General features: G+C 42.8%; 1 protein-coding gene across 2 annotated transcripts in view; it reads right to left on the bottom strand.

Moving 5' to 3' along the window:
- The window catches only part of CDC25C (cell division cycle 25C), a 49,617-nt gene that overhangs the window by 23,212 nt on the left and 421 nt on the right, over nt 1-25,984 (bottom strand). For both annotated transcript variants that reach the window (XM_056574660.1, XM_056574661.1), the window contains exons 2-5: nt 13,939-14,164; nt 12,691-12,782; nt 5,565-5,610; nt 2,544-2,573 (exon numbers count right to left, since the gene is read on the bottom strand). In XM_056574660.1, the coding sequence (XP_056430635.1) occupies nt 2,544-2,573; nt 5,565-5,610; nt 12,691-12,782; nt 13,939-14,123 (353 nt within the window). In that variant the 5' untranslated portion in view covers nt 14,124-14,164. The remainder of the gene's footprint in view (nt 1-2,543; nt 2,574-5,564; nt 5,611-12,690; nt 12,783-13,938; nt 14,165-25,984) is intronic.

Below are 25,984 nucleotides of genomic sequence, written 5' to 3'. Positions count from 1 at the left end.
ACACTAAACCTCATTCTGCCGCTCCAAGCAGGAGGGTGGGGGCTACTCTTAGAGAGTGAGCTGACTGTCCTAGCATGCATTGCAGCTCTGGTCTGAGATGTAGACAAGGGGAGGGAAAGATGGTAAAGAATATCGAGCAGCCAGAGAAGCACAGGGGCCACAGGATCAATGCATATCAGGCAGGATTGTTTACAGGGAACATATCCAGGTAGTGTGGTGGCTTTGGAGCTTTACTTCTATAAATATATTACAAATAATTTATATAAAATAAATAAAAATATATAGTACTGGACAAGACCGCAGCACACAATACTTTTTCCAGTGTAAAAAGGTGAATTTATTCCAAACAGCAAGCAAAAGGAAGCTACGTTTCGCTAGTCTCACACCACCATCTTCAGGTGGTGTGAGACTACTGAAACGTAGCTTCCTTTGCTTGCTGTTTGATGGAATAAATTCACCTTTTTTACACTGGAAAACGTCTTGTGTGCTGCGGTCTTGTCCAGTACTATTCAAGTTGGGGCTCTTAACCAGTGCCTCTGTGACGGCGTGCACCTTCTTCTGTCTTGCTGTTCTGGCAGCTGTGCTGCTTCTTTTTGCAAAATATATTATATATTTATTATTATAATTTTTTTCCAGAAACAAATGTATTACAGCAATACTCAGACTAGATGCATGGTGCTAGCGTCCCGGAACCAATCAAAGTCCCCTCAACATAGACAAAGCAATGGCGCAGCACTCCAAGAATTCGTGAAAAAACTGGATTTACTGGCTCACATCACAGCAACGTTTCTGTCCTACCATTGGACCATTTTCAAGCCACACACACACACACACACACACACACACACACACACACTGGAGTGTGTGTCAAGCTTGCACCGCTTTAAGCAGTTAACATAGGACATCACACATAGTTGTTACATATGATGGAATTAAACAACTATTTCTTTATTTTTTTTAAACATACCCCCTTTTTTGGAAAAATTAAGTTGGCAGTACTAAAACCAAAAGCCCCCAACAAATTTGCACATTTTTTTTTTTTTATACATAGATACATACAGTAAAGTTTGGTATAAAAGCCTTAAAGGGGTACTCCGGTGGAAAACATATATTTTTAAATCAACTGGTGCAAGATTTGTAAATTACTTCTATTAAAAATTCTTAATCCTTCCAGTACTTATACTACAGAGGAAATTCTTTTCTTTTGGGATTTCTTTTCTGTCACGACCACAGTGCTCTCTGCTGACACCTCTAACCCTTTTAGGAACTTTCCATAGCAGCATATGTTTGCTATGGGGATTTTCTCCTGCTCTGGACAGTTCCAAAAATGGACAAAGATGTCAGCAGAGAGCACTGTGGTCATGACAGAGAAATCCAAAAAGAAAAGCATTTCCTCTGTAGTATACAGCCCCTGATAAGTACTGGAAGGATTAAGATTTTTTTTAATAGAAGTAATTTACAAATCTGTTTAACTTTCTGGAACCAGTTGATTTAAAAAAAAAAAAAAAAAAAAAATAAAAAGAAGTCCCCTGACCCTCCTACTATTGAAGAATGGATGGCTGAAGTAGCACAAACCCGCCGCATGGAGGAATTACTGGCTGTCCTCCCGGAGGATCTTATGAGATTAGGCGCGACTTGGCTCCCCTGGGGTGAATTTTGCTCTTCTGGAAGGTATAGGTCATTACCATAGGGAGCACCGTTTTTTTGTATTTCGCCTTTGCCTGCCTTTTCAGTCCCTTACCCGCGTGTTTAGTGACAGATTTTTGCTCTTGAATCACATCCCACGCTCTCTGCTGGTGATCGGTTCCGCGGCCTCTGACTATGTTTCTTTATTTGTATTTACTTTCTGCTACGCAATTTTTCCTTTTTTGTGCTTTTTCACCTTTGCTTTCTCTCTTTCTGTGTTATTGCGTGTGTATGTGCCCTTCTTTTGCTCTTACCCTACTTATACTGGTGTTCGATACATAATGATACTCTGATAATGTATACTCGTGCATTGAGTGAACAGCTGACCCATTTGTTATTATCATTAACTGGATTGTGGAGCAGTATGCTGGCTCGCTGTTATATCCTGAACGCGTTTTCTGTTCTTTATATATTTCATGCTATGCTATTTGTTTGATGCACGCATTTTTCCATTGCACTTTTGTGGAACGATTGGTATATTACTGTATTTTGTTGCCCCCTGAAGACTCTGCCTACCCTGGCTGTCGGGCTTGTATATTGTTCACATGTTTGTATATATATCGCTGTTCATTCTTTTCCGAAATACAACCCTTTTGAATTTGAAAAAATATATAAAAATAAATAAAATATATAATATTATTTTATTTATTGTTATTATTAAAATATATATTTCCCACTGGAGTAGCCCTTTACTTTCAATAGGTTTTTATTGAGGATTTTGCAAATGAAGTATACAACAGGTGCCAACATGGCAACTGGAGTAGCCCTTTAAAGGAAAAGCCTTGTATCACTTTGTGAACTGTATAGAAAAGAAAAAAAAAATTCAAGACAGACAGATAAGTTGCAATATTACTCACTTTCTTTCTACTTCAGATTCTGGAGTAAAACTGTTGAAAATTAAATAAAATTTATATACACGTAAAATTTATGATTAATACGTTAAAAATATGAAGCCATCAGAAACAAATGTACTTGATAATGCTGCATGAGTCACATTGTACAAGGCCATGAATAATGAATTCTTATTTTATACAATTATAATTATATATATATATATATATATATATATATATATATATATATATATGTGTATGATTTATTAAACAGATTGTAACCAACAAATAACTGGTAACAGGTAACTGCTGCATAGGTCTTGAATGGTGTGAACCAAGTCACCCTGTCAACACTATTCATTTTTGTAGAGTTTTCACTGATGCTACAGAAGCAATAAATACGACCACTTTATTAGAGACTCCGGCCCTTTTAAGGATTTGAGCTTTCCTGCATGAAAATTTTCTGAACCAGCACTCTCAACCCATCAACTTGCAGCATAAAACAAGCGAGCAAGTATTCTGTTCAGCAGTTTCAGTGTGAATCCACATTACAACTGGAAAATCCAGTGATCAAAGCAACTTCGAGGACTATGAGATCCTGGAGACAAAACAACACTGACGAAAGAGGTAAGAAAAGGGTGTAAAGAATCATTCAGGCTAGAACAGCAGGCAACCATTTTTAGTGTTATTGCTGTATAAGGGAAACCATGCATGACAAAGGTGGGCAAAGCAGCGCAAAACTTGAATCATTAAACATTGGAAAAATATCGCTTGGTCAGATGAAGAAATTTCTGTTGCACCATGCTGATACATTTCATTTGAGGTGGCATAATAGTTTGGGGAATATTTTTTTGGCACACCCTAGGCCTATTCCTTCATGGCAGCAGTTTGTCTTAGGGTAAAAGGGCGGACTGGGTGGACTTAGGGTAAAAGGGAATGTCGTGGACTGGTCCTAGGAGTTTTCTTTGCTTTCCTGGACTTCAGTGCCCAGATCTTCATATTATCAAGTATCTCTGGGACAAGCAAGAATATGCCAGCACCTCCATCTAATGGGCGGCAACTGCAAGAAGCCATGGCAGAAACCTATGGCATAAAAACTGCTGCGATTAAGAAGGATAATTGAGGTTCAACCAGCTACTAAAGTGGCCTTATATCATGCCTCATATCTACAGGGAATAGAGGTTCCCTGCATTCCGCTTCCGGACCACATACAAGTGCCTGCTGCTGTTCAGAGTGGTGAGCTGGTCCATGACTTTTATTTTTTTTTAATAATAAAATGGCCATTAACGTAATTAAATATTCCAGAATTATTATTATTTTTTTTTTTATCTATCAATCAACTGGCTCCAGAAAGTTAAACAGATTTGTAAATATGACTTCCATTAAAAAAAAATCTTAATCCTTCCAATAATTTTTAGCTGCTGAAGTTGAGTTGCTCTTTTCTGTCTGGCAACAGTGCTCTCTGCGGACATCTCTGCTTGTCTCGGGAACTGCACAGAGTAGAAGGGGTTTGCTATGGGGATTTGCTTCTACTACTCTGGACAGTCCCCGAGACACGTGTCATCAGAGAGCACTTAGACAGAAAAGAACAACTCAACTTCAGCAGCTCATACTGTAGTACTGAAAAGGATTACGATTTTTTTAATAGAAGTAATTTATAAATCTGCAACACAAAAAGAGAAACACAGCCACACATCCACCATTTGTAATTTGATCTACTTGCTTCTCAGCATAATTTCAAAAACTAACAGGTTGTTAGCATACATTTTGATCAAAAAGTACAAGCCCACTTGCCACGTCAAGGCCACCTCGTTAGAGTTGGTCCCTAACCGGACACTGGCGTAGCGCCCGGCGGCGACCACTGCCTCCGAGACCCCATGCCCAACGGGGGGAGCGACCCAGTGGCCGGGCAGCCCCACTACTGCCCGACCAAACCCCTGGCTCCGGGCCACTCCACCCCACAGACAAAGCATCACAGAAACAATGGCCGCCACAGAGAACCACACCAGCATGAAACGTACCATGTGTTCCCTGCCAGTGGGCTGGGAGAATGGTAGGAGGAAACTGGAGTGGAGTGCTGGCCATGGAAGAAGGGAGAGACTACAAATGTGCAACACAAAAAGAGAAACACAGCCGCACATCCACCATTTGTAATTTGATCTACTTGCTTCTCAGCCTAATTTGAAAAACTAACAGGTTGTTAGTATACATTTTGATCAAAAAGTAAGTAGTTTTATTAGCAGGAAACTGCATAAGGGTTTCCTCCTACCAATCTCCCAGCCCTCTGGCAGTGAGCACATGGTAGGTTTCATGCTGGTGTGCAACCAGTGTCAGGTTAGCGACCCACTCTGACTAGGTGGCCTTGACGTGGCGAGTGGGCTTGTACTTTTTGATCAAAATGTATGCTAACAACCTGTTAATTTTTGAAATTATGCAGAGAAGCAAGTAGATCAAATTACAAATGGTGGATGTGCGGCTGTGTTTCTCTTTTTGTGTTGCACATAATTTACAAATCTGTTTACATTTCTGGAGCCAGTTGATAAAAAAAAAAAAAAAAAAAAAAAAAATATTTTCCTGGATAGTCCCTTTAAGAAGGGTAACTATACAGTTGCAACCTGTTAGGGTCTATTTACATGGCAGAATTTCCACCTCAAATTAAACCCCATAGACTTTTGAGATTCCGCACTCCCATTCACACTTCTGAATTTCCGCTTGCGGAAATTCAGAAGTGTGAATGGGAGTGCGGAATCCCATAGAAGTCTATGGCCTTTAATTTGAGGTGGAATTCCCCAAGCGAAAATTCTGCCTTGTGAATAGACCCTTACATTGTTTTTGTTCCTTTACTAAGTACAATTGTAGCAAACTATGCAATTGTCGCAGTGAAGCAATGTAGGCTACTATTCCCTTCAGATCTGAGGGGTGAGAGAAGCCAACTACTGATAATTGCCAAGAAATAATTATTTACTGAAATCAACGAAGAAAAGACAGAGCGAAATAAATACTAAATGCCAGAAAGAAAAAGGATACATTTTCATTATTACTTACAATTCAATTTGCGGGATACATAAGGAATTTGTAACGTCTCCTTTATCTGTATACAACAAATGGAAAAAAAGGTTGGGTTATAACTTCAGCAATAGTTAAAGTACCAAAACCAAATCCTTCTCTTCAACACTTACAGGAAATTCCTATTGCTACCTTAAAAGGGTTACTCCGTTGGAAAACAAATTTTTTTAAATAAACTGGTGCCAGAAAGTTAAAACAGATTTGTCAATTACTTCTATTAAAAAATCTAAAAAGGAAATCTGTCACCAGTGTCACCTGCAGTAACCTGTCGGTACAGATAAGTAGTGCAGGTGACACTAGTGATAACGGTACTTACCTTGTCCCGTTCCGTGGCGGGGATCTCCTGTAATCTCTTCCATTACCTTTGCTCCGGGCACCCGGCTTGGGGCACGGGCAAAGCTTCTTGACGTCACCGCTGCTGTTCTCTCACAGCGAGACCCAGCAGAGAGCAGCAGCGGCTTGGGCGGAGCTCTGTGAAGGCACCGCTGCCGCTCCCTGCTGTGTCTCTCTGTAAGATAGCAGCAACGTCAGTAAGCTCCGCCTGTGTTCCAAGTCGAGAGCCCAGAGCAAAGCTAAAGGAAGGGATTACAGGACATCCCCGCCACGGAACGGGACAAGGTAAGTACCGTTGTCACTAGTGTCACCTGCACTACCTGTCGGTACCAACAGGTTAGTGCAGGTGACACTGGTGACAGATTTCCTTTAATCTTTCCAGTACTTAGCTGCTGTATGCTACAGAGGAAGTTGTATAGTTCTTTTCAGTCTGACAACAGTGCTCTCTGCTGCCACCTCTGTCCATGTCAGGAACTGTCCAGAGTAGGAGCAAATCTCCATAGCGAACCTCTCCTGCTTTGGACAGTACCTGACCGGGATAGAGGTGTCAGCAGAGAGCACTGTGGTCAGACTGAAAAGAACTACTCAACTTCCTGTGGAGCATATAGCATCTGATAAAAGACTGGAAAGATGAAGATTTTTTTTTATTGAAGAAATGTACAAATGTGTGTACTTTCTTGCACAAGTTGATTTAAAAAAAAAAAAAAAAAAAGTTTTCCACCGGAGTACCCCTTTATTAAAAAAAAATAAAATAAAAAAAATAAAAAAAGTGTACCTGTAACCAAATAAAAAAACATTTAATATAGTGTTCCTTGTGAAAAGATCAACAAATAGGTTTAAAATAAAAAATATTAAAAAACGCCACTTGGTTGCTCTGTTCTGTTCCCTGCCACAATTAATACAGTGAGTTTGGTCTCCTCCAGTCCAAGCAGGAGTCTGAACTCATTTAGTGTTTCTCTGCACTGAGCTTGATTGACAGCTGCACAGAAAGTGAAAGCCACACAAACTGAAAGCTGCAGGAGAGCCACACTGATAGCAACACAGATTGACAGCTGCAGGAGAGCCTCACTGAAATCTGCACAGAAACATGCAGAGCTTGAGGTCTTCTATTCATCTCAATGCTGCAACAATGTGAGGGCAGAAGTTGTCCCCCAGCAGGCATGACATCACTGAAGCTTGCTGGGGGACAACTTCTGCTCTCACATTGTTGCAGCATTGGGATGAAATTGCACTGTGAGCAAGGAGAAAGGTAGGATACACAGCTTTTTAAAGCTCTGAAATTGTTTTTAACGGCAGGAGGGGTGTTAGGAGTAGTTAGGGAACATAAACTGTTCTCAGCTACCTCAGTCTATTTGGCGACAGGTACTTTTTAACCCCTTCCCGCTATTGGACGTATGCATACGTCCAGGCGAACTACACGTTCGCGCAAATGGACGTATACATACGTCCAAGCGATCTCCTGCTCTGCCGCGGGCAGCGCAGGAGATCGCGGGTGGGACTCAGCTGTCAATCACAGCCGGAGTCCCACCGCAGCGATCGCGCCGGTCCCAGCAGCATTAACCCCATATAGATGCCGTGATCAGTTCTGATCACGGCATCTATGGTGTTTGCAGGGGGAGTGCTCTCCCCCTGCCCATCAACGGCGGCGCCGCGATAAAATAAGGGGGGATCGGGGGGTGTCCAAGACACCCCCGATCCCCCTTGAAGAGATAGGAGTGAGGTGGCAGGGTTGCCACCCCTCCTATCCCTGCTATTGATCGGCGGAGCGACCGACCAATAGCAGACTGGGGGCGGGGGGGGGGTTAAAGTTCGGTTCCCCCCCGCTATGCCCACCCATCGGTGTCCAGGCACAGCGGGGGGAACCGTGTAGTAGCGGCGGCGGCAGCGGCGGTCACTTACCCGGCGGCGGCTGTGATCATGGCGGCGGTGGAGGAGGCGAGTATGGCGCCGCGTGTCCGGGAGTCTGTTGCCTAGCAACATCTGAAGGGCGACAGTTTAGAGAGTGGTCTCTAAACTGTGGCCCTCCAGATGTTGCAAAACTACAACTCCCACCATGCCTTGACAGCTGTTTGCTGTGTTAGCATGCTGGGAGTTGTAGTGTTGCAAGATTTAGAGGGGTTCAGGCTAGAGATCACTGACAGTGGTCTCTAAACTGTAGCCCTCCAGATGTTACAAAACTACAACTCCCAGCATGCCCAGACAGCAGTTTGCTGTCTTAGCATGCTGAGATTTGTAGTTTTGCAACATCTGGAGGGCCACAGTTTAGAGACCACTGTCAGTGATCTCTAGCCTGAACCCCTCTAAATCTTGCAAAACTACAACTCCCAGCATTCAGGAACAGCAAATGGCTGTCTCGGCATGCTGAGAGTTGTACTTGCGTGCCTCCAGCTGTTGCATAACTACATCTCCCAGCATTCCCTTTGGCAATCAGTACATGCTGAGAGTTGTAGTTCTGCAACAGCTGGAGGCACACTGGTTGGGAAATACCGAGTTAGGTAATAGGTTCTATTACCTAACTCAGTATTTTCCAACCAGTGTGCCTCCAGCTGTTGCAAAACTACAACTCCCAGCATGCACGTTCTGTCAGTGCATGCTGGGAGTTGTAGTTTTGCCCCCCCTCCCATGTGAATGTACAGGTTACATTCACACTGGCGGCGGATTACAGTGAGTTCCCTGCTTCAAGTTTGAGCTGCAGCCGCAGCTCAAACTCCTAGCGGGAGACTCCGTGTAATCCGCTGTCAGTGTGAATGTAACCTAAAAAACACTACACTACACTACACTACACTACCATAAAATAAAGAGTAAAACACTACATATACACACGTACACTGCCCCCCCCCCCTACCACCCCCCCTTCCCCCCCAATAAAAATGAAAAACGTATCCTACAGCAGTGTTTCCAAAACGGAGCCTCCAGCTGTTGCAAAACAAAAACTCCCAGCATTTCAGGACAGCCATTGACTGTCCAAGCATGCTGGGAGTTTAGCAACAGCTGGAGGCACCCTGTTTGAGAATCACTGGTGTAGAATACCCCTATGTCCACCCCTATGCAAATCCCTAATTTAGGCCTCAGATGTGCATGGCGCTCTCACTTTGGAGCCCTGTCGTATTTCAAGGCAACAGAATAGGGCCACATATGGGGTATCGCCGTACTCGGGAGAAATTGCCTAACAAATTTTGGGGGGTATTTTCTCCTTTTACCCCTTATGAAAAGGTAAAGTTGGGGTCTACACCAGCATGTTCGTGTAAAAAAAAACATTTTTGTACACTAACATACTGGTGTTGCCCCATACTTTAAAATTTCACAAGCGGTAAAAGAAAAAAAGCCTCCAAAATTTGTACGGAGTACGGAGATACCCCATATGTGGGCGCAAAGTGTTCTGGGGACGCACAACAAGGCTCAGAAGGGAGAGTGCACCATATAAATTTGAGGTCTAAATTGGTGATTTGCACAGGGGTGGCTGATTTTACAGCGGTTCTGACATAAGTGCAAAACAATAAATACCCACATGTGACCCCATTTTGGAAACTACACCCCTCACGGAATTTAATAAGGGGTACAGTGAGCATTTACACCCCACAGGTGTCTGACAGATCTTTGAAACAGGGGTCTGTGAAAATGAAAAATAAAATTTTTAATTTGCACAGCCCACTGTTCCAAAGATCCGTCAAATGCCAGTGGGGTGTAAATTCTCCCTGCACCCCTTATTACCTTCCGTGAGGGGTGTAGTTTTAAAAATGGGGTTACATGTGGGGGGGGGGGGGTCTACTGTTCTGGCACCACGGGGGGCTTTGGAAATGCACATGGCCAAATTCTCTCTCCAAAAGCTCAATGATGCTCCTTCTCTTCTGAGCATTGTAGTTCGTCCCCAGTGCACTTCACGTCCACTTATGGGGTATTTCCATACTCAGAAGAGATGGGGTTACAAATTTTGGGGGGTATTTTCTGCTATTATCCCTTGTAAAAATGCAAAATTTGGGGTAAAACAAGCATTTTAGTGTAAAAAAAAAAAATTTTTTTTTACATATGCAAAAGTCGTAAAACACCTGTGTGGTATTAAGGTTCACTTTACCCCTTGTTACATTCCCCAAGGGGTCTAGTTTCCAAAATGGTATGCCATGTGTTTTTTTTTTGCTGTTCTGGCACCATAGGGGCTTACTAAATGCGACATGCCCCCAGAGCAAAATTTGCTTCCAAAAAGCCAAATGTGACTCCTTCTCTTCTGAGACCTGTAGTGCACCAGCAGAGCACTTTTCATCCCCATATTGGGTGTTTTCTGAATCGGGAGAAATTGGGCTTCAAATTTAGGGGGGTATTTTCTGCTATTATCTTTTTTAAAAATGTAAAATTTTTGCTAAACCAAGCATTTTTGGTAAAAAAACAAAAAACACTTTTCTTTTACATATGCAAAAGTCGTGAAACACCTGTGGGGTATTAAGGTTCACCTAATCCCTTGTTACGTTCCTCAAGGGGTCTAGTTTCCAAAATGGTATGCCAAGTGTTTTTTTTTTTTTTGCTGTCCTGGCACCATAGGGGCTTCCTAAATGAGACATGCCCCCCGAGCAAAATTTGCTCTCAAAAAGCCAAATATGACTCCTCTTCTGAGCATTGTAGTTCGCCCGTAGTGCACTTCAGGTCAACTTATGGGGTACCTCCATACTCAAGAGATGGGGTTACAAATTTTGGGGGGGTATTTCTGCTATTAACCCTTGCAAAAATGTGAAATTTGGGGGGAAACACATTTTAGTGAAATTTTTTTTTTTTTTTTTTTTTTTTTTTTTTACATATGCAAAAGTCATGAAACACCTGTGGGGTATTAAGGCTCACTTAATTCCTTGTTACGTTCCCCAAGGGGTCTAGTTTCCAAAATGGTATGCCATGTGTTTTTTTTTTTTTTGCTGTTATGGCACCATAGGGGCTTCCTAAATGCAACATGCCCCCCAAAAACCATTTCAGAAAAACGCTCCTTCGCTTCTGAGCCCTCTACTGCGCCCGCCGAACAATTTACATAGACATATGAGGTATGTGCTTACTCGAGAGAAATTGGGCTACAAACTCAAGTATAAATTTTATCCTTTTACCCCTTGTAAAAATAAAAAAATTGGGTCTACAAGCACATGCAAGTGTAAAAAATGAAGATTTTGAATTTTCTCCTTCACTTTGCTGCTTTTCCTGTGAAACACCTAAAGGGTTAAAACACTTACTGAATGTCATTTTGAATACTTTGGGGGGTGCAGTTTTTGTAATGGGGTCATTTATGGGGTATTTCTAATATGAAGACCCTTCAAATCCACTTCAAACCTGAACTGGTTCATGAAAAATAGCGAGTTTGAAAATGTTGTGAAAAATTATAAAATTGCTGCTGAACTTTGAAGCCCTCTGGTGTCTTCCAAAAGTAAAAACTCATAAATTTTATGATGCAAACATAAAGTAGACATATTGTATATGTGAATCCCAAAAAAAAATATTTGGAATATCCATTTTCCTTACAAGCAGAGAGCTTCAAAGTTAGAAAAATGCTAAATTTTCAATTTTTTCATCAAATTTGGGGATTTTTCACCAAGAAAGGATGCAAGTTTCCACAAAAATTTACCACTATGTTAAAGTAGAATATGTCACGAAAAAACAATCTCGGAATCAGATTGATAAGTAAAAGCATTCCAGAGTTATTAATGTTTAAAGTGACAGTGGTCAGATGTGCAAAAAAAGGGCTGCGTCCTAGAGGTGAAAATGGGCTGTGTCCTTAGGGGTTAAAGAAGTTTTTTTTAGGGGGAAGGTAAATAATGCTTTAGTTCTTGGCTAATCTTGACTATGTATTTAGCCTAACAGGAAATGGATTTTACCTTGTTCAGAAATGTTTCATAAAATAAAAACACATAAGCCATTTTGACACAGGGTAAATACACTACTCTACTACAGGTTTCATGCAGCCTCAGAATAGAAGAAGCCAAGTTAGATCTGTAGAAATCTCATCTACACACTGTAAAAACCCTGAGGATTTAGTGCAGATTTTTTGAACTGACTCCAAAGGGGAAGTCAAGATACCCAATAGTAAAGGTGCATTTGCACAGCAGATTCGCAATTGCAGTTGCAGATTTTACAACTTCAAATCTGCAGCAGATCCTGAGCATGTGAATTAAGGGTGCCTTCACATGAGAGTATTACCGCTCAAACTTGCAGCGTGTTTTTCACTGAGAGTTTAAAAGCGGGCGGGATTTCCACAGCAAATTTTCAGGCCGTCCCCTTTCAAAACACACAACAGGAAACACACCGAATTTGTGTGAACGAGCCCCAAGGATACGTTCACACCTATAGAATTTACTGCGTATTTTCTGCAGCCGATATGCAGCTTTTTTTCTGATGCTGATTTTAAGCTGCTTATTTTATCATTGATTTACCAGCACAAATATAAGCAGCAGAAAAAAGCAGTAGAAAATAAGCAGAAAAATATGCACCAAAATCCGCTCAGGAGAATGTACCAATAGGGTAGCGTCACACATAGCATATACTCAGAGGACTTTTTGTATAATTAAAGAAGCGATCTGATAGGTTGCTTTGAGCAACTGCACCACTTTTCCTTCACACAGGTTCTGATAAATCTCCCCTTGTTTTTTTATAACCTTAACATAAACTACACTACAACTTGCAAAGGATCAAAATCAATAAGGCCAAGTTTCCACTTTTTTTTCTGGATGAATAAAAACGCAAGAAAAAAAAAGCCCCCCCCAAAAAATAAAAAATAAAAAAAAAACTGATGTATTATAAATCTTACCTTTTGGCATTTTAACAGGTGAGACAAAATGTTGCAAGCCAACTTCATCCCCACTTACGTCGGACAAATTTAAGCAACGTTTAGGGGTTTCACTGAAAGAAAAAGCATATTTCGATTCAGAGTCAATCTTAAGTTTAGAAGAAAAAAAATAAATAAAAAATAAATTATTTAAAATCACGGTAGGGTCACACATGCCATATGTTGCTGCTACTTCAATATGATGCAGGAGCAAATACGCAACTGTGGAATTTCTGTGGCGGAATGTCCTTGGCGGAAATTCCGCTGTCTGGATCAGACAGTAAAATCCACTTGAAAGTAATGGGCAGTAAATTCCAGCAGAATTTCCAGCTAAATTCTGCCCGGACATTCCGTTGTGTGAATATACCCTTATGCTGACTGAATATACCCTTACGCCCATACGACTGGTTTCCTGAATCATCAAACTATAAACCCTCATAACACAGGAACAGAAGGGCGAATCAGGAAAACGAAAAAAAAAGGTGTAATCAGGTCTAAGGTACCTAATAGAGATGAGCGAACTTACAGTAAATTCGATTCGTCACGAACTTCTCGGCTCGGCAGTTGATGACTTATCCTGCATAAATTAGTTTAGCCTTCAGGTGCTCCGGTGGGCTGGAAAAGGTGGATACAGTCCTAGGAAAGAGTCTCCTAGGACTGTATCCACCTTTTCCAGCCCACGGGAGCACCTGAAGGCTGAACTAATTTATGCAGGCTAAGTCATCAACTGCCGAGCCGAGAAGTTCGTGAAGAATCGAATTTACTGTAAGTTCGCTCATTTCTAGTACCGAATGATTATACAATCTAATTTTTTTTAGGGGGCTGGCCACAGGTCCTCCTTAAAAGGGGTACTCCGTTGCTCAGTGTTTAGAACAAACTGTTCCGAACGCTGGAGGCGGCAGCTCGTGATGTCATAGCCCCGCCCCCTCATGATGTCACGTTCCGCCCCCTCAATGCAAGTCGATGGGAGGGGGCGTGACGGCCGTCACGCCCCCTCCCATCGACTTGCATTGAGGGGGCAGGCATGACATCATGAGGGGGCGGGGCTATGAAGTCACAAGCTCCCGGCACCGGTTCCAGCGTTTGGAACAGTTTGTTCCAAACTCTGTGCAGCAGAGTACCCCTTTTACGGACGCATATTCTGTAATGCTTTAACAGTTCCTATACATTGCCAAGATTTGTCTCATAATCTCTTAGATGTAAGTGTAGGTCCCCTTGAGAACTACTTACCCACTGAAAGTACTGAGGTTACTAAAGCCCATGGTGAGGTCAGTGACTGGTGTCAATGGCTGCTCCGGAGAGAAACTAACTGAAGCATCTTTGTCTCTCAGCAGATTTATGATCATCCGGCAGCTTGTACGGAAATTAAGATTAGACTTCATGTTATCTGATGTTATGGAGTGATTGTCCGCCATGGCTTCACGTCAACTCTTAAGGAACCTTGAGGGCCAGAGCTCTAAAACAAAAAAACAAAACAGGAATATATAGAAAGCTATGAAACCCAGACCTGTAAGATAACACACTGACCTACTAGTTTGTCCTGAATTGTATTAGGACTATTTTATATGCCTTGTACCTAATATATACATGGAGCCAGGTGTGCGATGATCTAAGGTTTACTTGTCCACTCTATATTATCTTAAATAAACCGGTGTCAGCAGAAAACCACTATTAAAAAGCGAGTAGATCTGGGGATCGGAACCAGCACGGTTTCTATTGTGAAATGCTCTGCTTTCCTCTTGCACTACTTTTCATAAAAGGACCTCAATTCCAGCCAGAGAAACATTTGCAAACAAAACTCATGGGAAGACATTTATCATTGTTGCTTAGGGAATAGAGTTCTGAAGTCATTTGTTTTGCGCTTTAGTTTCACTTATGTGTAACAAATTTATCATACTATCACAGGGGGTTGATAAATTTGGCTTACATAAGCAAAAAAAATCACTTTTTTCTTATTATTTCAGATCCGTGTATGCAGAGGACTACGTTGTTAACCTGCGTTATTTTTGTTTAATATTATTAAAATGGTTAATGAGGGCTTGGGGGGGGAGTGTTTTTGGAATAAAGGTTTTTTAAATGTGTGTGTTTTTTTAATTTTTTTATTTACTTTACAGGCTTAGTAGTGGAAGCTGTCTTATAGATGGAATCCATTACTACTAAGTCTGGGCTTAGCGTTAGTCTTATTAATAGCTAGTGCTAACCCCCAATTCCCATCATGAGTGTAGTAGTTAAGCAACAATTGGAGGCACTCTATTCCTAAACTACGACTCCCAGGATGGGAGTTGTAGTTTACCAACAGCTAGAGGCACCCTGAAGTGGGCTAAGGAAGCGGCCAGCCAAGGAACTTCTGCTTGATCAAATGTTCACATTCCCAGTTCACTATGTTTTCTCCATTTAGAGGGGTATTCCAGTAGAAAAAAAAAAATTCATATCAACTGGCTCCAGAAAGTTGAACAGATTTGTAAATTACTTCTATTTAACCCCTTAAGGACCGGGCGTTTTTCCGTTTTTGCGCTCTAGTTTTTTCCTCCTTACCTTTTAAAAAATCATAACTCTTTAAATTTTGCACCTAAAAATCTGTATTATGGCTTATTTTTTGCGCCACCAATTCTACTTTGTAATGATATCAGTAATTTTACCCAAATATCTACGGCGAAACGGGAAAAAAAATCATTGTGCGACAAAATTGAAAAAATACAGCCATTTTGTAACTTTTGGAGGCTTCCGTTTCTACGTAGTACATTTTTCGGTAAAAATGACACCTTATCTTTAGTCTGTAGGTCCATACGGTTAAAATGATACCCTACTTGTATAGGTTTGATTTTGTATTACTTCAGAAAAAAAATCCTAACTACATGCAGGAACATTTATACGTTTAAAATAGTCATCTTCTGACCCCTATGACTTTTTTTATTTTTCCGTGTTCAGGGCGCCATCAGGGTTCATTTTTTGCACCGTGGTCTGCAGTTTTTGTCGGTACCATTTTTGCATTGATCTGACTTTTTGATCGCTTTTTATTCATCTTTTCATGATATAAAAAGTGACCAAAAATACGCTATTTTGGACTTTGGAATTTTTTTGCGCGTAGGCCATTGACCGTGCGGTTTAATTAGTGGCATATTTTTTTAATTCGGACATTTCCGCACGCGGCGATACCACATATGTTTATTTTTGTTTTTATTTACACTTTTTTTTTTTATTATTGGAAATGCCGGGTGATTCAAACTTTTATTAGGGGAAGGGATAATTCAAAGGGTTAATGATTTTTTTACACTTTTCTTTTGCAATATTATAGCTCCCATAGGGGGCTATAACATTGCATTTACTGATCTTTAACACTGTTCAATGCATCTCCATAGAGATGCAATGATCAGTGTTTTTGGGGATTGATTGCTCAAGCCTGGATCTCAGGCTTGAAGCATTCAATCGGCGATCGGACTGCAGGAAAGAAGGTAAGAGACCTTCCTCCTGTAGTACAGCTGTTCAGGATGCCGCAATTATACCGCGGCGATCCCGAACAGCTCCCTGAGCTAGCCGGGCACTTTTACTTTCACTTTTAGCCGCGTGGCTCAACTTTGAGCACGCAGCTAAAGGGTTAATAGCGCGCGGCACCGCGATCAGTGCTGCACGCTATTAGAGGCGGGTTCCGGCTTCACTATGACACCGGGCCCGCCGTGATATGATGCGGGGTCACCGTGGGACGTACTCATACGTTCTTGGTCCTTAAGGGGTTAAAAAAAAAATCTTAATCCTACCAGTACTTATCAGCTGCTGAAGTTGGGTTGTTCTTTTCTGTCTGACAACAGTGCTCTCTGCCGACACCTGTCTGTCTGTCTGTCTCAGGAACTGTCCAGAGCAGGAGAGGTTTGGTATGGGGATTTGCTCCTACTCTGGACAGTTCCTGAGACAGACTGATGTGTCAGCAGAGAGCATTGTGCTCAGACTGAAAACCACAACTCAACTTCAGCAGCTGATAAGTACTAGTAGGATTAAGCTTTTTTTAATAGAATTAATTTACAAATCTGTTTAACTTTCTGGAGCCAGTTGATATTTTTTTTCACTGGAATACCTCTTTAACTCCTTCCCGCAGAATACTCTGTATATATACACACAGCGCATGAGGCAATACCTTTGCGCATACCGCCGTAAATATACACGATGCTACGTAATCCTGCGCAGCTGCGCGGGTTAATCAGCTGAAGTCCTGGTGTGTCCGGCGGGAAACCACTTCACTCCGGGACCCCATCTGATTAATTCGGGTCAGCGATCGAGTGTGGAGGTGCGGCGGGTTCTCAGGTGTGCTCGTAGGAACGTCGGGAGCAGCGGATGTGCGGAGGTCAGGCGTTGGCAATGCAGCGGGTATGTGCTCTCCCTCCGTCAGGTGCAAAACTACAACTGTGTAGGGGTCTCTAAACTGTGGCCATCCATATGTTGGAAAACTACAACTTCCAGCATGCCCAGTCACCCATTGTCTGACTGGATACGCTGAGAGTTCTAGTTTTGCAACATCTGGAGGACCAGTTTGGAGACCACTACGCAGTGGTCTCAAAACTGCGGTCCTCCAGATGTTGCAAAACTACAACTCCCAGCATGCCCAGACAGCCAACGGCAACATCTAGAGGGCCACACTTTGGCGGCCACTGGTCTGCTGCCTGCCCCAAGCTTTTTATGGGGTGCAGGTTTTTTTTTCTTTCTGTACTTTTTGGGGGCGTATGTGGTCCGTGCCACCAGTGACTTTTCTGCACAGTGTGGCCCAATCGTACCCAGTGTGCAGACTGTGCTGATAGTAGATCAGTGACTTATTACTGATTAGCACTTTGAGGCACAGGTTTTTTGGAGGGGGCTCTTTTTTTTTTTTTTTAGGGAGTTTGTGCTCCGGCCAGAGAGCAGAAGAAACGCTGGTGGCATGGACCACAAAGACCCACACAAAAAAAAAAAAAAAAAAAAAAAAAAACCTGCACCCAAAAAAAGGGCTGATCAGTAACAATTCACTGATCAGCAATCAGCGCGGTCTGCACACGGGGTATGGTCGGGCCACACAGCGCAGAACAGTTGCTGGTGGCATGGACCACAAACGCCCCCCAAAAAGTGCAAAAAAACAAAACCTGCACCACAAAAAAGCCTACAGTAAACGTAAAAATCCCTACACTACACATAGTAATATAGTTCATAAGGTTGAAAAAGAAGACCAGAGCCCATCAAGTTTAACCTATAACCCTAATGAGTCCCTACTGAGTTGATCCAGAGGAAGGCAAAAAAAAAAAAAACTCATAGTAGAGGTAAAAATTCCTTCCTGACTCCAAATATGGCAGTCAGAATAAATCCTTGGATCAACGTCCCTATAAATCTAGTATACATAACCAGCAATGTTATTACTCTCCAAAAATGCATCCAGACCCCTTTTAAATTCTTTTACAGAGTTCACCATGACCACCTCCTCAGGCAGAGAATTCCATAGTCTCACTGCTCTTACAGTAAAAAACCCCCGTCTGTGCTGGTGTAGAAACCTTCTTTCCTCTAGACGTAGAGGATGCCCCCTTGTTATAGATATAGTCCTGGGTATAAATAGGTCATGGGAGAGATCTCTGTACGGTCCCCTGATATATTTATACATAGTTATTAGGTCTCCCCTAAGCCTTCATTTTTCTAAACTAAATAACCCTAATTCTGATAATCTTTCTGGGTACTGTAGTCCTCTTATTCCCGTATTACTCTGGTTACCCGTCTTTGAACCCTCTCCAGCTCCACTATATCTTTCTTGTACACTGGTGCCCAGTACTGTGCACAGTATTCTATGTGTGGTCTGACTAGGGATTTGTACAGCGGTAGAATTATTTCCTTGTCGTGGGCATCTTTGCCCCTATTGATGCACCCCATGATTTTATTAGCCTTGGCAGCAGCTGCCTGACACTGGTCACTACAGCTAAATTTACTGTTAACTAAGACTCCCAAGTCCTTTTCTACATCAGTCGTCCCAAGTGTTCTCCCATTTAATACATAATCCCAGCCTGGATGTTTCCTTCCCAGGTGCATTACCTTACATTTATCAGTGTTGAACCTCATCTGCCACTTCCCAGCCCAAACCTCCAACCTATCCAGATCCATTTGTAACAGTGCTCTGTCCTCTATTGTGTATACCACTTTACAGAATTTAGTATCATCTGCAAAGATTGCTACTTTACTATTCAACCCCTCTACAAGGTCATTAATAAATATATTAAATAGAACAGGACCCAAGGCTGACCCCTGTGGTACCCCACTAGTAACAGTCACCAGGGGTCAAGTTCCAAGAAAAAATGTGTGGGAACTCTTCCACCCAAGGTCTGGTCCTGCAGGACTCCCGCTAATGGGAACAGTGTTCCTGCTGTGAAAAAAAGTGCAGGAACTCAGTTCCCACACGTTCCTGCAGGACTTGAGCCCTGACAGTCACCCAATCAGAATAAGTATCATTAATAACCACCCTCTGTTTCCTATCACTGAGCCAGTTACTTACCCATTTGCACACATTTCCCCCAGCCCCATCCTTCTCATTTTATGCACCAACCTTTTATGTGGCAATGTATCAAATGCTTTGGAAAAATCCAGATATACGAGATCCAGTGATTGCCCCTGGTCCAGTCTGGAGCTCACCTCCTCATAAAAGCTGATCAGGTTAGTTTGACAGGACCGATCCCTCAGAAAACCATGCTGATATGGGGTCATACGTTTATTTTTATCAAGATATTCCAGAATTGCATCCCTTAGAAAACCCTCAAACAATTTACATACAACGGAGGTTAAACTAACAGGTCTATAATTCCCGGGGTCACCTTTTGACCCCTTTTTAAATATTGGCACCACATTTGCTATGCGCCAGTCCTGGGGAACAGTCCCTGTTACTATAGAGTCCTTGAATATTAAAAATAGGGGTCTGTCTATTACATTACTTAATTCCTTTAGAACACGAGGGGTGAATGACATCTGGACCTGGTGATTTGTCTATTTAGAGTCCCAGTTTATATCAGGATAGTAGAAGTCCCCCATTATTATCACATCATTCTGATTTGCTGCCTTGTTTATTTGCCTCAGTAATTGATCTTCTGCCTCTTCCATTATGTTTGGTGGCTTATAGCAAACCCCTATCAGGATTTATTTATTCTTATCTCCATATATTTCTACCCATAATGACTCCACGTTATCATTAGCCTCCCATATATCCTCCCGCAGGGCGGCCTTCAGACTGGACTTTACATAAAGACAGACTCCTCCCCCTTTCCATTTTGTCCGATCCTTCCTGAATAGACTATAACCCTGTATGTTGACCGCCCAGTCATAGCTATCGTCCAACCAAGCCTCTGTTATTCCCACTATATCATAATCCTCCTCAGACATTATCAACTCCAGTTCATCTGTTTTATTGGTCAGACTTCTGGCATTAGTCATCAAACAAGTCAATGGTGTATGTTTTTTTTCTTGCTATGAAGCCTATCCCTATTAACTATTTTAACCCCTCCCTCTGCTCCACCCCCAGGTACATTAGTCCTTAGTTTAAACACTCCTCCACCCTTCTAGCCATCTTCTCCCCAAGTACAGCTGCACCCTCCCCATTGAAGTGCAGCCCGTTCCTACAGTAGAGCCGGTATCCGACAGCGAAGTCGTCCCAGTTCTCCATGAACCCAAACCCCTCCTTCCTACACCAGCTTCTGAGCCACTTGTTTACCTCCCTGATCTCCCGCTGCCTCTCTGGTGCGGCTCGTGGTACAGGTAATATTTCAGAAAATATTACCTTGGAGGTTCTTGCCTTAAGCTTGGGGCCTAAGTCCCTGAAATCATTTTTAAGGACACTCCACCTACCTCTTACTTTGTCATTGGTGCCAATATGTACCATGACTGCTGGGTCCTCTCCAGCCCCACCCAGCAACCTGTCCACCCGATCCGCGATGTGCCGAACTCCAGCACCAGGAAGACACACTGTTCGGCGATTCCGGTCTTTGTGACAGATCGCCCTGTCTGTCCCCCTAATAATTGAGTCCCCCACTACCAGTACCTGTCTGGTCTGCCCTCCACTCCTCCCTCCCTCATTACTGCAGGAGACAGCCCCCCTGGCGGTCAGAGACAGAGTCCTGCTGCAGTACTGCTGGCTCTGAAATGGCATCCCCCTCATCTGCCAACCGGGCAAACTTGTTGGGTTGTGCCAGATCAGGCCTAGCCTCCCTGACACTTTTCACTCTACCCCGTTTTCTAACTGAAACCCAGCTAGCTGTCTGACTGTCCCGCACCTCCATCCCACTATCCTCCCCCACCTCTACCCCATAGAGTACTTGCTCAGTGAGCAGGAGACTCCTCTCCAAGTTGTCAATACATCTCAGTGTTGCCAGTTGCTCCTCTAGATCCAGGATCTGGGCTTCAATGAACAACTCGCACACATGCTGCACAGCAATATGCACCCTCAAACTGCTGTTCAAGGATTGCATACATTGTGCAAGATGTACACTGAACTGCCTTTTCCAACATGGAGGCCCTACTAGATTTGGGGATTGCAAAAATATACAGTAAAAACAAATCAAATATTTCAATTAAACTCCCTGAATTTAAAGTCCCTTAATTTTAAGTCCCTCTCACTTTCATACTTACACTCACTTGTATACTTCACATTCTTGCATACAGACACACAATCACTAGCTCAGACAATAGTCTAGTATACGTGCTCTTATAGTTAGCAGACACCACCTCTCTCTTCCACTGCCTGGAAGTGAACACACGGAAATAAAGTGAAAACACTAAATTTACACACGTACAACCCCCCCCCCCCCATATGAATTATAAATACCCCAAAGGATTTTCTGCAGAAGAGGCATATGCCATGCGCTTGCCTCCAACACCGAGACCGCCAATGAGGCAGAGGAGAAAGACCCCACATTTATTTCTCCTCCCCATCATCATCCAGTGATGATGAGCCCCCCAGAAGGTGGCACAGCAGGGCAACAACAGTAGAGGTCCCCCATACAATTCCCCCTGTTCCCCCCCCCCATATAGGTCACCTATATGAGCCACTGATCTCTAGGTTTGTTGGCCGCCCTGTAATTCAAATTGACCCAGAGTCCTCACTGGAATGGACTTTTTTTTTTTTTTTTCAGTGAAGACAGTGATGGCAGCTCAAACTAACTTTTGCGGCGCAGTACCCAGATGCTTTCTTGTGCACAAGGCAGAATTTCTGCTGCAGATGTTTCCGGAGTCCGCAGTAAGCATAGACATGTCAATTCTTTCTGCGGAGTCCACACAGAAATGCATTGCCATTTAGGAGACAGCGCACTCTGAGCACTCATAGCATAGCGCTGGCATGTTCTGCATATTAGGTATTTCCTTACTCAAGAGATATTGGGTTACAAATTGTGTGGGCCTTTATCTCCTTTTACCCCTCGTAAACATGGAAAAATGGGTCTACAAGAACATGAGAGTGTAAAAAAAAAAAATAATAATAATAATAATTAAGATTTTGAATTTTCTCCTTCACTTTGCTGCTATGCCTGTGAAACACCTAAAGGGTTAACAAACTTTCTGAATGTCATTTTGAATACTTTGAGGGATGCAGTTTCTATAATGGGGTCATATATTGCTGCTGAACTTGGAAGCCCTGTGTCCACTTTACGATGCAGATATAAAAGTAGACATATTGTATATGTGAATCAATATATAATTTATTTGGAATATCCATTTTTCTCACGGGCAGAGAGCTTCAAAGTTAGAAAAATGCTAAATTTTCATTAAATCTTGGAATTTTCCACCAAGAAATAATGCAAGTATCGACGAAAATTTACCAAAAATATTTTTATTTAAAATAATATTTTAATAAAAAAAAATGTCTGTGTCCTTAACCCCTTAAGGACTCAGGGTTTTTGCATTTTCGTTTTTTCCTCCTTACATTTTAAAAATCATAACCCTTTCAATTTTCCACCTAAAAATCCATATTATGGCTTATTTTTTGCGTCACCAATTCTACTTTGCAGTGACATTAGTCATTTTACCCAAAAATTCACGACGAAACAGAAAAAAATATATAATTGTGCGACAAAATCGAAAAAAAAACGCCATTTTGTAACTTTTGGGGGCTTTCGTTTCTACGCAGTGCATATTTCGGTACAAATTACACCTTATCATTATTCTGTAGGTCCATACGGTTAAAATGATACCCTACTTATATAGGTTTGATTTTGTCGTACTTCTGGAAAAATTATAAGTACATGCAGGAAAATGTATACATTTAAAAATGTCATCTTCTGACCCCTATAACTTTTTTATTTTTCCCCGTACAGGGCGGTATGAGGGCTCATTTTTTGCGCCGTGATCTGAAGTTTTTATCGTTATGATTTTTGTTTTGATCAGACTTTTTGATCACTTTTTATTCATTTTTTAATGGTATAAAAAGTGACCAAAATAAGCTTTTTTGGACTTTTGAATTTTTTTGCGCGTACGCCATTGACCGTGCGGTTTACCTAATGATATATTTTTATAATTCGGACATTTACGCACGCGGCGATACCACATATGTTTATTTTTTTTTTTACACTTTTATTTTTTTATGGGAAAAGGGGGGTGATTCAAACTTTTATTAGGGAAGGGGTTAAATGACCTTTATTAACACTTTTTTTTCTTTTTTTTTGCAGTGTTATAGTTCCCATAGGGACCTATAACACTGCACACACTGATCTCTCATCCTGATCACAGGTGTGTATTAACACGCCTGTGATCAGTGTTATCAGCGCTTGACTGCTCCTGCCTGGATCTCAGGCACGGAGCAGTCATTCGTCGATCGGACACCGAGGAGGCAGGTAAGGGCCCTCCCGGTGTCCTGTCAGCTGTTCGGGATGCTGCGATTTCACCGCGACGGTCCCGAACAGCCTGACTGACTAGCCGGGATACTTTCACTTTCGCTTTAGAAGCGGTGGTCAGCTTTGACCGCCGCCTCTAAAGGGTTAATACCGCACATCGCCGTGATCGGCGATGTGTGGTATTAGCCGCGGGCGCCGCGCAGCGCGACCCCGCTTCATATCGCGGGAGCCGGCACAGGACGTAAATATACGTCCTACGTCGTTAAAGGGGTACTCCGCCCCCAAGACATCTTATCCCCTATCCAAAGGATAGGGGATAAGATGTCTGATCGCAGGGGTCCCTCCGCTGGGGACCCCGCAATCTAGCATGCAGCACCCGCCTGTAAGTACTGGCGGAAGCGCTGGAGGTTCTCAGTCTTTTGCCTCCTGACCACTGGGATGGATTATCGAGACGTCGCGACTCCGCCCCCGTGTGACATTATGCCCCTCCCCCTCAATGCAAGCCTATGGGAGTAGGAGTGTTGGCTGTGCACGTCATGCGGTGGTCTATATGTGATATAAGAGCCGAGGGCCCTGTACAGGAGATTGTGCAGGGGGGTTGGGCAGCTGTCAAACCCCTGGCGATTTAAAACGTATCACCTATCCTTAGGATGGGGGATAAGTTTCATATTTCATATTCATAAGTCAGGTAAGTGTTCTAAAGTTTTCGGTGAGATCGTAGAAAACTGGGACATTGTTGCCAACTTGCTGAGCGGTGGCACACAGCCTCTCTCCTATTAGCATCTTCCATCGTGCAGAAAATGCACATAGCGGTGAGGAGGAGGGCACTGACCGCCAGCTGAATTTTCTACAATCTTGACGAAAACTTGGCAGAGAGCAGCCAGCAGAACTGTTTTCCAGTGCTCTTCTCTTCCCCGCTAAGTGCGCTCTTAAAAGGGTACTCCACCCCTAGACATCTTAACCCCCCCTCCATAGGCTAGAGGATAAGATGTCTGATCGCGGGGGTCTCGCCGCTGGTGATTCCTGAGATTTCCCAGCTGCACCCGGCATTCGTTTGGAGCATTGGGTACAGCACCGGAGGCTCGTGACATCACGACCACACCCGGGCGTGATGGACGTTACGCCCCCTGCCATAGACTTGCATGTTATATAACATCCCACCCTTCCTCCCATACACTTGGTTTTTATATTACCTGGCTTGTTCGGGTACCGCTCCCAGAATCCCGTTCGGCGCCGCACAGAAGGGTGATGTCCTCCTGCGCTGTGCTGCACCTCCGCGGGACATTGCACGTCTCCCCAGCAACCAGTAAAGTAGCCGCAGCCAGAGCTGCGGCCGCGAGACTTTAATGAGAGCTGCCATGGTCATTCCCCGCAATGTACCACGCGTACCACCGGTTAAGAACCCCTGATCGACAGGACAGGAGTGACCAAGTACTACATTAGGCACCCAGAGAACTCATAGGAGAAGTTTAGCAAAACCTGTGCAGAGGAAGAGTGGAGCTGTTGCCCAGGTTTAGATGAATCCCCTCTAAGGAGCGCTGTGTAGTAGATGTGGCCTGCATTATCCTGTGTGCCCCTGCACCTACCCCAGAAAACAATGGCTGGTCACATGGGGTTCCTGCACAACTATCAGCAGCATCAAGGACATTGCCCGGGCACAGCTGGAGTTGTCCTTATCAGGATCACTGGCGGTGTTCACATATATGTTGTTCTCTTTTCCAACAATATTCTTCTCTTATTGGAATTGGTATCCTGCGCTGAGTGTGTGGGACATCTTTACAGCACTTGGCACCAGGGCGGCTGCAGTTTTTGTTATTAAAGGTACCTTTCATCAAAAAAACTTTTGATATATTATAGATTAATGTATGCAGAATAACTTTCCAATAGCATGTTATTAAAAAATATGCTTCTTTCTATTTAATTTTCCACTTTGAAAAAATGACCACTAGGGGTCTCCCTACCAGTCCTCTTTCATAGATTTCAGACTCATGCAGGAGTCCTAAATCTCAGACTGCAGCCGGAACACAGAAACTCACCACTGCTCACTGCCAGGGAGCAGTGCTGTGCTTGTCTGTGTCCCGGCTGCAGTCTGAGATTTAGGACTCCTGCATGAGTCTGAAATCTATGAAAAATGACTGGTAGGGAGACCCCTAGTGGTCATTTTTTCTAAGTGGAAAATTAAATAGAAAGAAGCATATTTTTTTTAATAACATGCTATTGGAAAGTTATTCTGCATACATTAATCTACAATATATCAAAAGTCTTTTTTGATGTAAGGTACCCTTTAACACCCTGATCCCCTGGTATAAGCTTTAAAAAAATTTATAATAATAATACCAGAGCTCCCCTTTAAATTAATGTCCACAAAGGGAAATCCACTGTGATATCCTCACAGAACCAAGCATGATCTTTACCTAAACAGTACAGAGGGGTAATTCAATACCAGGGGAACGCCTGCTCTCTATACC

Source organism: Hyla sarda, chromosome 4 (genome assembly GCF_029499605.1).
Source record: "Hyla sarda isolate aHylSar1 chromosome 4, aHylSar1.hap1, whole genome shotgun sequence".
NCBI classification, from domain to species: Eukaryota; Metazoa; Chordata; class Amphibia; order Anura; family Hylidae; genus Hyla; species Hyla sarda.
Note: the sequence above shows the minus strand (reverse complement) of the source record. Positions and strands in the feature narration are given on the sequence as shown.